We start from the raw sequence: 14,743 nt of genomic DNA on the forward strand, positions 1-14,743 counted from the left end.
ATGACTCGGGCATGGAGCCAATTGCCCAGGGGGCAGAGCCCTACTCAGCTTCTAGGTACCTCCATATTCTTCCCCACCTTAGTTGTTCCCTCTGAGTTTTACCACTGTCCGATCTGGTTTCCATTTCCAGTCAGGGCCTTTCTTATCTAGTCATCTTTATAGCCCTCTCAGGATCCCACCGTGTTCCATCCTCCTTGTCCTGTCACTACCCAAATCCCATTCATTACCTACCTTAAAAAGTTTCTGAGAGTGTTTAATCATAAAAGTCATCCCATTGTTTAACTTTGTGATATTCTCTTGAAGGTCATTTGCAGTGACCTATTCAGAGCAAAAGAAACCAAAAAAGGGAGTTGAAAAGCTGGGAGGTAGAAGGCAGATATTCCCATTTACTTATCAGTAAGCTAATTCTTTCAAACATATGATAGTTTCTATCTCCAAGAAAGCTGACTCTAATACAACATTTAATTCTGGAAAGGTTTTTTGGTTCAGCAGGTTTCCACTAGAGATGATATAATCTAGGAAGAACCATGTGTCCCTGAAGTGATCAGGAAATCCTTGAGAACCAATCTTCATTTCCTAATTCTGCCTGATAATCAGACATACATGCAGAGTTACTAAAGAAGATCTACCCTGGGAAAAGGGGAAAGAAGAATAGAATCTGTAACAATCACCAAGGACATTGCTCTCTAGAGAAACTACAGTTTCTCCAAAGACGAAAGAGAACTGTCACTACTAATTGATACCAGAGGTGACATCCGTTTCTTAAAAACACAGTCACATGGTCACTGATTACCTTCTGTTGTTTCCCCTGCCTTTTTTTTAAGCACTTCAGCATATCTACTATCCCAAAGCCCGCATCCTCAACATGTATCTTTGTTACTTAATGTTTGCTTATACTAAGACCTCTCTCACAGGCTTCTCTTTACAGTCAATGCTTCTCTTTACAGTCATAGATCACTCACTCCTTTTCAGTCTCAGTGAGCTCGTTCTAAAATTCTTTCACTATGAGGCTTTATCTCCTTAACATGGACAAATGTCGGTGTGTCTTTTTCTTCTCACACACCTCCCCCTCATCAACCTTTCTCTGGGCAGAAGCTCTTCCTGGCCCAGAACTTTATATTATTTTTTCACTAGTTGCTTGTTAGGCAAAACATCTTACACAACCTCTCTCCTTTATCTTCCTTTTCTCATTTCCTATAATCCCCAAAATCTTTTATAAGTCACTATATCCCATCTATTTCTATTATCTTCCCAACAATCCTGTCAAGTAAGTGGAAAAGGTGCTATTATGCCCAGCTTACAGAGGAGGAGCCTACGCATAGAAAGAGGAAAGGACACAGTTAACAGGGGTTTGCAGCTTCCAACCCAGTTATCCTGACTCTAATTCCATCATACAGTAAAACCTATTTTATGAATGGACAGGAATATGAAGCTATGTGCTTCCAGGCCAAGAATTAGTTCAAAAGCCTTTAGATAATGTACTTCTCGTGTAAGTCACTAAGAAGGGCATGGTCTCAGTAATAAGAAGCATATTCAGCTTTATTTAAGGAGAGTATATCTATAGGATATAGAAAAGCTACAACAAGGCAGGATTGCTCTCTGTGTCATTTTATCTAAAAGCTCAGTGACACTATCCTGTAAGATCATACAGCTCTATTCTAAATTTATACCATTCAATCTTCAGAAATCAATTTGATTTCCCAAGAAGGCTTTCATGTTAAGAAGGAATTTACATTGACCAGCCAAAATCAGTATTCTAGTTTATTTAGTAGCTATATTTTCCACTAAGAATTTCCACTAATAAATTGCTAATCAGGTCTGTCAAGAGATTGACTTATAATTTATAAGCAAGATTAACAGGAATTGGCCCCCTCAGGTTTAATAACTCTTAAATGAACTAATAAAGGAAGTTCCTAGCCTTATAAAGCTGAAGACTAGACCTTGGGCCCTTGATAACCTCACCAAGGTACAGCCATAGGACGAGGGCCAGCCCAAGAAAACCAAGCAGTCTTTCCTTTTTCCCTCAACACTTACATTTTTTGGCCACAAGACATGGGGCGCAAACATAAGGGCAAGGTTATAGGCAGACATCTTATTCTTGTCTTGTTTCTTTGCTGTCTGGTACAGGAGATCAAGCAATAACTTCAGCAAGTTACGATTGGGTGGAGGGAGAATGAGGAATAGCAACTGAAGAGCCTCAATTTGCCGCTCTTTATCTGGTACATTGGTCTTGTTTCCTTTATCATCAAACTGCATCAAATCTTGAGGACAAAAGAGGCGATTGCAAAGGAGGGAGAAAATACAAGCAAGAAAAAAAATCAATGCTCCTACTATTTATTATAATCAAAGAAAGAAAAAAAAAGAATCAAGCATAAATAGAGATTATAGCAAAATATAATAACAAAATAATGTCAATACAACTCAATAATTAAAAGAGAAAAACCCCATCAAAAATGGGCAAAAGACTTAAATAAACATTCCTCCAAAGAAGATATACAAGTGGCCAGTAAGCATTTGTATACTCAGTATCATTAGCTATCAGAGAAATGTAAATCAAAACCAAAATGAGATACTACTTCATAACCGGAGGTGTGGCTATAGTCAAAAAGACTGACAATAACAAGTGTTGCCAAGAATGCTGAGAAAATTAAACTCTCCTACACTGCTGGTGGGAATGTAAAATGGTGTGATCACTTTGGAAAACTGTCTGGCAGTTCCTCAAAAAGTTAAACATAGAGTTACCATATGACTTAGCAATCCCATTCCTAGGTATATACTCAAGAGAAATGAAAACATGTCCACACATATCTTTAATAATGCCACCCCCTTCACATTTCCTCACCAAGATATTTTACTGCTAAAAAAATATGAGAGTGAATTATGCCCTGATAACAGGATGATCCAGGCAGCTCCTTATGGAGTCAGAATCATTGTTTCTCCCCTAACAAGCTACACAGGTTATCAATAAAAACAGTCCCCTAGATAATCAGAATTTCAAAAGACACTGAAAACCATTTGGGTATAATTCATATAGACCTGAAAATGATAACAACGTGTTGTTGAAACTGTTTAACTTCAAAAATAATTCCAGGTTTAGGAAAGGCAGATAATATTTCTAGAAACTGTTCCCTGTTAATATGAAATTGAAAACAAAAATCCCTCCCAGTTATCAGCAAGGGGTACCAAACGATACACCTGTGCCATACCTCAGTATGATATCAAAGAACAGTGAATCATGGGGTGGTGGAGGGGCGGTTTCAGATACTGCACTAAATAAACTCAACAGGAAAGCAAACAGAACAAGCATTCTTCATGTTAACCCTTATAAAAAGAACTTATCAATATTTCCCATATCTTTTTCAAATATCCAACAACTTTATTTCTCCCCCAAAATAACTGTAAAGTTATGTAACATTCTAGTAATATTTTCTCGTTTGTATCATCTAAACTGTTCCTGAAAGTGCTAAAAAAAAATCTAATCTTATTAGATTTTAGAAATTCAAAACTCGGTTTTTATTTTAAGTAGTAAAAATTATTCAAAAGAAAAAAATTTTCTATTTATTTTCCTTAAAATTAGAAGCAAGAGTAAAAGACTCAAGGGTAGAAAACTAAGTAAATATAGTATGGATGTGGATGCTGTGTGCACTTAGAGCCTACTGCAGCATAACAGCTGTGCAATTTAAGAATGAATAACACAAGCACAAAGGAGAAAGAGGAAACTATTTATGAGCTGAAAATGGAACATTCTCCAAAACACAGTAAATGAAAAAAGCAAACCACAGAACCATGTGTATAACACCCTACCATTACATAAAAAGAAAGAAAAAGAATATATGTAGGTGTTTGTAAGTGTCTAAAATATCTCTGTAAGGATACATTAGAAATCAATAGCATTGGTTCCCTCTGGGAAGAAAAACTGAGTGCTGGGAACAGGAGTGGGAAAGAGGCTTTTCACTGTATACTCTTTGAACCTTTTGAATTTTAATTCATGTGAATGTATTGCCTATTTAGAAAACAAGTAAAATTATTTATAAGAAGCAAATTTCCAAGAGTAGAGATGATCTCAACTGAGGCATATTAATACTTAGCAAAAGCCTCAAACTAAGGCAAATATACAAAACTGTGAGTACTGATTTGGGTAATTGATTTGGGTGTGTCAATCAATCCAGTGAAAAGCATACATTAATTAAGCAACTAAAATGTTCACAGCACAATGCTAGGATCCATCAGGAATACAAAAATAGGTAAAACCCAGACTTTATCTTCAAAGAAGTTTATTCCACAAAAAAAAATTTTGACCAAATCAACCATAACTAGCCAATGCTTATGAGTATTCAGAGAGCCCAGAAATATCATGAAGTCAAACAATATTAACAGAAGCATTGCTGTGGGTTACAAACAACAGAATATTCCAGATGACTTTACTAAATTGAAAGAAATGTATTCACATCTCTTTCTCACCTCCTATACTCACCAGCAATTTTGAGGTGTGCATGGAAATGTTTATGTGTCAGCAGGGGCTCAGGTAACTCTCCTAGAAACATCTTCAGCAAGGTAGCAACATCATTTGAGTGAAACTCCCCTGATTCCAAGTCGATATCAGTTCCATTATTGAGAGCATCCCTTAAAATCTGCTGTCGGACACTATTCCCTGGTACTCTAAACAAACCCTCTACTCTCAAGTCTGTTCAGCATGGAAGAGAAACAGAGGACATGAAAAAGGAAATAAAAAGAGGAATTATGATTAAAATAAGTCATCTAAAAGACTACTTTATACTTGAAAGACCCTTTACAAAGAACTTGAAGGACGTTTCTGTCTTTCTTCCCAGATTAGTTTAGAACCTACTGGCCCCTGAGGAAACATATCTGAACATTCCTGAGTACCCAGAGATCTCCCAGACTGAGACGTGGTCCACCCAGGAGTCACTGAACCTCCTGAGGCACACCTGGAAACTGAATTTAACCTTTTTTTTTTTAATTTTCTGTTGAAATATAGTTGATTTACAGTGTTGTGTTAGTTTTAGGTGTACAGCAAAGTAAGATATAGATAGATATATATATTCTTTTTTAGATTCTTTCCATTATAGGTTATTACAAGATATTGGGTATAGTTCCCTGTGCTATACAGTAGGTCCTTGTTGGTTATCTATTTTATATATAGTAGTGTGTATATTGTTAATCCCAAACTCCTAATTTATCCCTCCTCACCCCCTGAATTTAACCTTAATAGTCAGAATGGGCTTGAAAAATAAGTTGGAAGAAAGCCAAATCTCCCTGAAGGCCCCTTCCCGTGGGTCATCTCAGACTTTGCTGGAGGGGCCGAGTTCATCTGTGGGGGTTCATTGCTCCTGTAAAACAGTTTCCCAGCCTAAAATGAATCTAGAGTCTCTGTGCTGCCCCAGGAATTAAAACTCTAACCTATCAGATCACCTTTCAGTCTAAGAGATTCCCAGAAGCTCAGGGTCATCCCAACTAAACGATTCTTCCCTCCCACCTATATTTTAAGCTAATCTAAGGGGATAAAAAAGATGAGACATATTGTTTTGGTTTGACCTGGAAGAAGCATGAGAGTTATGTTTTCAGCTTAGGTCCATATTTCTTTGTATAACCCCCTAATTCAGGGGTCCAAGTTCAAATGCCTACAAGGCCAGGCTGGTAACAGTAAATGAATGAACAGGAACCCTAACAAACTGAGGAGCACCTACCTGTGCTCCAGCTGACTGTGTCCAAGTGGCAACAGGGCCCAAGGATGCTAGATCTTCCTATTATTTCCTATTATCCAAAGAAGTTGAAAACCTGGACTGTTTCCATTTTAAAAGACTGATAAGTTATTTTATTTTTAATTTAATCCTTTGCCAAACAAACAAAATATGAATATAGATGACTTAAACTCTTAGGCTGTCAGTTTGCAACCTCTGCTCTAGCTCCTAGCACAATGTCCCATATAGAATAAGACATAAATAAGTGTTAGTGTCAAATTTATCAAGACATCACATAAAGCCACACATTTCATATACACTCAGCTCTGCCAAACACTTAGAGCAATGAAATAACCAGTATGACTACTAAAAAAATGAAAAAGGAATTAAGTGAAGAGTATATTTTAATCAGAGAATTCTAGAGATGAAAAGCATCTTTGGCAATAAATTATGCTCCCTGGAGTAAATGTTATAAAGGAGCAACGTTTTTTTTTTTTTTTTTTTTTTTGAGCAACGTATTTTTACAGAAGAAATGTCTCTTTCAGTCAAGGGGAAATTGTGATTTCATAGACACTATCTAATGTATATATATCTTTAAGAGTATAAAAGAAATCAATACATGAGATGAAATTTAAAAGGAAATATATTTAGAAACATACCACCTGAAATTATCATTGATTAGTGTCTTTGTTGATGGTTAATTGTCACCTAACAATTGCTAACTCAAGGATGTTAGCTCCCAGTAGAAGACTGACAATTCTTCATTAACAAAGAATGACAAAATTTCAAGTAGTCTTACTTTTGTGTAGATATTCAATCAGTTGGTATATACGGGCAATGCCTTCCTCTGTCAGTGGGGATCCAAATATTACTCCTTTTTCTGAAAAAAACCATACAATAGAACAAAGCTATATTTTCCACAAATAGTACAAAATCAGCATACTTAAAAGCAACATACCCCTCAAGTATATTATGTTACAGTTTAGCAAGTATTTTCACAGGGTCAGTAAACAAAAACCTTAAAGTTGGAAGTGTACCAGAAAATGTAATCAGAAAACTCTCAATCAACTCTCTGCGAGTTTAATCTTAGATGGTAGGTTCCTTGAAGGCAAAGACCATCTTCTTATTTAAGTAACAATACCTAGAATATTGATATGTAATTTAAAAACAAACAAAAAATAGAACTTAGACCCATGATTGTCAGAGCATGATAGATTATCCACTAGAGTTGGTATAGGGTCTGATCTGTTATAATGTTTAAACTTTTTTTGCTGCCCTCAGGATTTCCTAATATTTAAAAAAACAGGGGCTTCCTTGGTGGCTCAGTGGTTAAGAATCTGCCTGCCAATGCAAGGGACATGGGTTCGAGCCCTGGCCCAGGAAGATCCCACATGCCGTGGAGCAACTAAGCCCGTGTGCCACAACTCTAAGCCTGAGCTCTAGAGCCCGCGAGCCACAACTACTGAGCCCACGTGCCACAACTACTGAAGTCTGCGTGCCTAGAGCCCGTGCTCCGCAACAAGAAAAGCCACCGCAATGAGAAGCCTGCGCACCGCAACAAAGAGTAGCCCCCGGTCACCGCAACCAGAGAAAGCCAGTGCACAGCAACGAAGACCCAACACAGCCAAAAATAAAAAATAAATAAATAAATTTATTTTAAAAAATAAATTAACTAAAAAAAATTAAAAAACAAAATAGTACCTCTTTAACATCTTATCAAAAGCAGTGTTAATAGTCATAATTTATTATATATATCACTAATAACTTATTTCTGAGAAGGCTTTTTTTGGGTGATTCATAGGTATTTGCCTTATCAAAGCATTCCATGGAATGAAAACATTTGAGAACTACTGCAATAAAAAAATGTTCAAACTTTCTTTACTGTACTCACCAGCTGTGAAACGTTGTATCTTTAATATTATTTTAGTATAGTATTAATAGGGCATGAAAATCAAGGTGCCCCTGATAACTACCTAAACTAATCATGTTATGTCTTGGGGACTGATATATATGCTTTAACTTATCTAGACCGTTTTTATAATTTTTATTAATATTACTTAATGTTTTACTACTCATGTAAATGAAAAATGACAAAAAGTGCTTTATAATAATAGAAACTCCTCCATGAACATGCAGATGTTCAGAATGAAGCCCAGGGAGCAGCTGAGACCTGCCCCCTTCACAGATACATCTCCTACCCTTTCGCTTGAGAGACATTAGAGACCGGAAGAATCCTGATGCCGGGCCGGCCCCACCAGGCAACTTAAGGTCCACTTCTCCCATCAGCTGAGCCAACTCAGTTCCAGGCAAGTCGATGAGCCTTGTGATATTGCTGACCACCAACTCGGTGAACACCTCAGGTTTCTCATGTCGGAGTTTCTCCACAAAAAAGTCAGGATTGAAGATAATGGGCTGACTTCGAAGGGAAGAGTCATTGCAGATAACAAAATTGCAGATGGCATCTCTGAAAACAAGAAACAGAAGAATCTTTGGGGGGATAATTTTTAATATGGGTTTCGCATTCCCTCTCAACCATACAATTATTCATTCTTTCTGTGGGCTAATCTACAGACTGGTCTTTTGAAAACCTAATCCCCAATCTGCTGACTGCATAAAAGAAGACAATTTGGGCTTGTTGCTGTTTAGGTTATATCCACCTAGATACTTAGAATTTTAGTTTAAAGAAAAGACACCAAATAGCCTCTATGATATGACCTGAATTTGCCTCTTAATTTTAGGCATTCACTGCAAGAAGATAGAGATCCTTACAGCCTCCTGAGTCTAAAAGTATATTAGAACTGGCAGTCACATAGACCACTTTCCTTATTAAAACAGTCAAACCCTAAACTATTACCATTAAATTCTTGTAAAACATCAGACCTGCAGCTGTTCCCCCAACACAGCAATGGGTAATCATTAAATTAAGGCCTTCCTGGGAGTATAGCCAGCACTGTATGGTATTTTCCATCCAGTGATTAACTGCTGACAGTAACACAGGCTAGTCGCAAATGCCACAGAAACCATGTGACAGTGAGCATGAGACTACTGAAGAGCTAAAACTATATCTAAACAGTATAGTAGACATTTTGAAAACATTTACTCTACCCTTAGGCTTCTTTGGTCCCTGGGTCCCTACACAGGCAGGTGTTTCCTTATAATCAGTCCCCTTCAACTGAGCCAGGCGCTTTGGATTCTGTTCCTCATAACCAAAAACCCTTCACTAGAATGGAAGGCACTTACAGGTACATAAAATAGATATTAATTCAGCCTTGCCAAGGTTCAGAAACGGGTTTTATTTTAAAATCCTTCATTCTGGATGGCTTTGGCCCATCGTCTAAGTCCAAACTTTGCTCAGACAGGTTCTTCCTCTCTAAGGCACTTAAAAATATTCTGTATTTTGCTTCTAATTTTACTCTTCTATCACTGAGTAATACTCAGCAGATATGTTCTGTTGGCCCCTGATCTTAGCTGGTTTTCCACTCCTAAATTATTTGGGCTATACTTCTAGCAAAGCTCCTCTGACTCTCAGAAATATTTTCTTCCCTATTGTTTTCTAATTTTAACATGTTACATATAAGAACTGTATTATTCCATCTCTTGTAGCAGACACATCACCACTTGTTTGTATCCATTATCAATCATCTCTAATGGCTTATTCTAATTTTCATTATATAAACAGCCATCTATTATACAACCAATGAGTAAATGTAACACAAGCCAGAAAGGACAAGTCATCACATCTGTCAGACAAAGCTGAAATCCACCTGACTCAATCAAACATTCCCACAATAAAAACAATCACAACTTAAAAGTTTCCACAACACCCCAGGTACCAAAGCACTGTTCCAGGAAAAATGATATCTCTAAACATTAAATATAACTAATCTTTAACACACTTTGCCAATACTACATGGAACTTTTTTTTTTCTGGCCACACCACATGGCATGTGGGATCTTAGCTCCCCTGCAGTGGAAGTGCGGAGTCTTAACCACTGCACCGCCAGGGAAGTCCTACATGGATCACTTTTAACATGGTATAATGAAAACAAGGCATGGGTAAATTTCAAAGTTCATCTCTACTTCCCTGAAAAGTTATTACATAATTTTATTCAACAGCCCAAATCTTCAGTTGGTGGCTACTAAATTTCTTTTCTCTAAAATGATAACACAAGAATTTACATAAAAATTATGTGTATTTTCAAGCCAAAAAGTCATTAAAGAAAGAGAACTTAAAATGCTGTTTCCTCAACCTTTTTATACACTAAGGTTATTTTTCCTGTATAAATTCCTGTATAATTTTCCCTGTATAATCACTGGCAAATGATTATAATACAAGCCAAATAAAATCAAAAGCAATTTCATCCTAAGCATTGACAAAGCCTTTCTTTTTAATGTCAGCTTATTTCAGTCAAGAAATGAGTCAATAGACAACTATTACTTATAATCACTGCCAATGAGAAATTACTACTCTACTGAGAGAGCCAGAAAATCATGAAATGGGTTAGCACCGAAAAGAGTCTTATAATTTATCAGATCTAAGCTTTTATGGATGTCACATCCCTTTTAATTCTGAAAAACAGAATTCAGATCAAATTAATTCTAACATATAAATGTACATGAATAGCATCCATTATATTCTTAAAGTAGAAACACATACATACATATAACCTCCAGATCTTTAGTTTACTAATATCCAGAGTAAGACTCAGTTGAGATTCCAAAACTTATATCACAGTTGACCTTCAGGCACTAAACTGGATCAAATAGACAAGTAGAAAGGAGCCGGAGGCACAAAACCCTACTACATCGTTTCTCAACAGAATCCTTTCTACCTTGCGGTCTGCTCCCTCCGAAATAGGTAGAATAGGTAGGAGAATAAATAAGTTCAAGGCTGCCCCCACCTATTCACAAGGAACACAAGAAAGAGACACCTTAGGAGTCCTAATACACAAGTAACAAACAAGCAATCTCAGTTTCTTTTCCCCTTCTGCTTTTTCTCCCCTTCATTCCCATAATCATTCACTTTTGTTTTGTCTCACTTTAATTTCTTTAACCTAGTTCTTTTTTTTTTCCTCTCCTTCACTTTTTCTGAGTGGAGCATGTGGTAAAACAAAAAGTAAGGGAGAGAAGTGGTTAAGAAAAGGAAGTAAAATGGAAGATAAGAGATGGAAAAGACAGATATAGTAGGTTATGTTTTTAAATTATCCCCATATCACAAAGTCCGCTAATCTCTTTCCAAGGAATACATAGTACCACAATATAAAGCTGAGAATATCACAGAACATGGTCAAGAACTTAAGAGAAGGGCTAAAGAAAAAGAAAAATACTATTTTTAAGCAAAAACAACTTCCTCCTCTACAGTATCTAATTTTAAAACAAACTCTAAGTTTGCTCAAGTTTAAGAAAAAAATTAATTTCTTACATAAATGCTGAAAGCTTCTGATGAGGCATTGGTAAATCGAAGAGACAGGAAAAAAGCTTTCTCCTTGTTCGTTGTAACAAAGAAACCCTCCTTTCCCTGCCCCATCACAGCCTACACAAATTCCAGACATGTTAGAGGACACAAGGGCACATTATGGGGCCTGAAAGGCAGTACTTATTAGGACTCTAAGCACTCATCTGCAAGTAGGAACAAAACAGAAATTAAAAACTGGACCAAGTGAATTGTATTTGCCAACACATAGATGAAACGCAAGAGCAGTCTCCCATCACACTGAAAGTTGTATTAGACAAAACAATCACACAATATAAACAGTATAAGGACAAGCAGTTTTATAATATAAAAGGAAGGGTGATCCCTACCTCACGTCATACACAAAAAATAAATTCCAGACAGAATAAAGATCCAAATATGAAAAGCCAATTTTTAAAATTTTTATTGGAATATAGTTGCTTTACAATGTTGTGTTAGTTTCTGCTGTACAGCAAAGTGAACCAGTTATACATGTACATATATACATTCTTGTTTAGATTCCCTTCCAAAAAAGTCAAACTTTAAAAAGAATAAATTAATGAGGCAGAAAAAAGACTTCTTAAACATGACATAAAATGCACAATCCACAAAGAAAAGATTGAAACATTTAACTACATTAAAATTTTAAATGTCTGTTCAACAAATAACATTATAAACAAAGTTCTCAAAAAATGAAGTCACAGTGCCTCTGGAGAGAGGAACTGGATGAAAGAACAGGAGTGGGAGAGAAACTTTTCACTGTATGCTTTTTTGTATTTTCTGGATTTTTGACTCGTGAACATACTACCCATTCATAATAAATAAATAAATAACAAATAAATGTAAAACTTTAAAAGTAATAATAAAAGACAAGCCATAAACTGAAAAAAAATTTGTCAAAAGATAACAAAGTAATTCATAGAAGAGGGGTCTAAATGACTAATAAACATGAACAGAATCTTAACTTTAGAAGTTATCAGGGTAAAGAAAATTTAAAAATGGTATCTTTCCCCACCCATCATTTTGGCATAAACTATCAAATTCAGGCGATATCTTCTTATTCTTAGTTTGCTAAGGGTTATTTATTTATTATCATGAGTCTGTGCTTAATTTCATCAAAATTTTTTGACAATCATATAATTTTTCTCCTTTATTTTGTTTATGTAGTGAATGAATGATTAATGTTAAACCAGCTGGGCATTTCTAGAATAAACCCAATATTATAATAATGTATTATCATTTTTATATATTACCGAATTTGGTTTGCTAATAGTTTGTTTAGGTTTCTCCATTTATGTTCATAAGTGAGATTATCGTGGAATTGTTCTTTCTTATATTGTCTTCATTAGGTTTTGTATCAAGGTTGTGCTGGCCTTACAAAGTGAGTTGGGGAGTGTGTCCTATTTTTCTGTTTTCTGAAAAAGTTTGTGTCATTTCTTCTTTAAATGTTTGATGGAATTGGCTGATGAAGCCATCTGGACTTAAGAGTTTTCTTTGTAAGGTTTTTAATTATATATACTCAATTTATTTTGTGTTACAGAACTATTCAAATTTTCTATTTCTTCTTGTATTAATTTTGGTAAGCCAGATATGTCTAGGGTTTTGTCTATTTCACATAAATATTCAAACTTTACTGGCATAAACTTGTTCATAATATCCTCTTAGGAACTTTTTAATGTGTCCAGGTTCTGTAGTGATGTCCTCCTCCTTGTTCCCGATATTGGTAATTTATGTTTTCTCTCTTTTTTAATTTATGAATCTTATTAGAGATTTAGCAATTTTTATTAGCTTTGTCAAGGTTCCAGCTTTTGGTTTTACTGAACTCCTCTATTACATGTTTGTTGTTTATTTCACTAATTTCTGCTCTTATCTTTATTACTTCCTTTCTTCTTTACTGGATTCAGGATAAGGTGGCACTGCAAATCAATGGGGAATGAATGACTTTTTCACGAAATGGTGCGGGGACACATGGACATCTATAGGGGGAAAAAATGAAAATTGACACCTATGTCACTATACACAAGGTCAATTCCAGGTGAATTATAGATCTAAAGGTGAACAACAAAACAATAAGCCTACTAGAATGTAATATAGAAGAATATATTATTGAACTCAGGGTGGGGAAATAATTTTTAAATAACACATAAAAAATGTTAACCAAAAAGAAAAAGATCAATACAATTGACTTCATTAAAATGAGAACTTGTGTTTATCAAAAGACACCATCAAGAAAGTGAAAATGACAGGCACAGAGTGGGAAAATATATCTACAATACATACAGCAAAAAAATGGCTCATATCTTGAATATATGTAGACTTCGTATTAATCAATAAGAAAAAATAAATAGCCTAATAGAAAAACAAGCATGAGATTTCCATAAAATCTCATTTAAAAAGCTACTCAATATCATTAGACACCAAGGAACTGCAAATTAAAGAACAATGACAGGGCTTCCCTGGTGGCGCAGTGGCTAAGAATCCGCCTGCCAATGCAGGGGACACGGGTTCGAGCCCTGGTCCGGGAAGATCCCACATGCAGTGGAGTAACTAAGCTCGTGGGCCACAACTACTGAAGCCTGCACGCCTAGAGCCCATGCTTCGCAACAAGAGAAACCACCGCAATGAGAAGCACCGCAACGAAGAGTAGCTCCCACTCGCCACAACTAGAGAAAAGCCTGCACGCAGCAACGAAGACCCAACACAGCCAAAAATAAATAAATAAATTATTTTTTAAAAGACAAAAAATTGGGCTTCCCTGGTGCGCAGTGGTTGAGAGTCCGCCTGCCGATGCAGAGGACACGGGTTTGTGCCCCGGTCCGGGAAGATCCCACATGCCGCGGAGCGGCTAGGCCCGTGAGCCATGGCCGCTGAGCCTGCGTGTCCGGAGCCTGTGCTCCGCAACGGGAGAGGCCACAACCGTGAGAGGCCCGCGTACCGCAAAAAAAAAAAAAAAAAAAAAGACGAAAAATACAGTGTTTAGAGATACAGTCTCCAACTTACAATGGTTCAACTTACGATTTTTCAACTTTATGATGGTGTGAAAGCAATATGCATTCAGTAGAAACTGTACTTCAATTTTGAATTTTGACCTTTTCCCAGGCTAGCAATATGTAGTACAATACTCTTTCGTGATGCTGGACAGCAACCATCCTGTACCCATACAACCATTGTTTTTTCACTTTCAGTAGAGTAGTCAATAAACTACATGAGATATTCAACACTTTATTACAAAATAGGCTTTGTGTTAAATGATTCTGACCAATTATAGGCTAATGTAAGTGGTCTGAGCATGTTTAAGGTAGGCTAGGCTAAGCTATCATGTTCAGTAGGTTAGGTGTACTAAATGCATTTTCGACTCCATCATAAATCAAGGAAGATCTGTACTTGCTTAAGTAGCAAAATTGTAAAGAGAAGCAAAGATGTATTTACCATTCAGGATAATGGTTACCTTTGGGGGTTAGTGATTATGAGGAGGCCAGAGGGCATAAGGGGAGTTTCTAGGGTGTTAGCGCTGTTTTTGTGATAAAGTATTCAGCTGGGGGAAAGGGGAGTGGTTCATTTGAGGTAAATCTGGAAAATGTTAACATTTGTT

The 14,743-nt window shown here is 36.4% G+C and overlaps 1 protein-coding gene across 1 annotated transcript in view; it reads right to left on the minus strand.

The window, feature by feature from the left end:
* ARHGAP19 (Rho GTPase activating protein 19) overlaps positions 1-14,743 on the minus strand; it is a 57,956-nt gene that overhangs the window by 29,030 nt on the left and 14,183 nt on the right. The window contains exons 2-6 of the mRNA XM_022569193.2: positions 7,898-8,163; positions 6,499-6,579; positions 4,475-4,684; positions 2,035-2,261; positions 232-318 (exon numbers count right to left, since the gene is read on the minus strand). Coding sequence (XP_022424901.1) covers positions 232-318; positions 2,035-2,261; positions 4,475-4,684; positions 6,499-6,579; positions 7,898-8,163 — 871 coding nt within the window. The remainder of the gene's footprint in view (positions 1-231; positions 319-2,034; positions 2,262-4,474; positions 4,685-6,498; positions 6,580-7,897; positions 8,164-14,743) is intronic.

Source organism: Delphinapterus leucas, chromosome 16 (assembly GCF_059928025.1).
Source record: "Delphinapterus leucas isolate spDelLeu-1000000601 "Yukka" chromosome 16, BTC_Dleu_Yukka2, whole genome shotgun sequence".
In the NCBI taxonomy this organism is placed as follows: domain Eukaryota; kingdom Metazoa; phylum Chordata; class Mammalia; order Artiodactyla; family Monodontidae; genus Delphinapterus; species Delphinapterus leucas.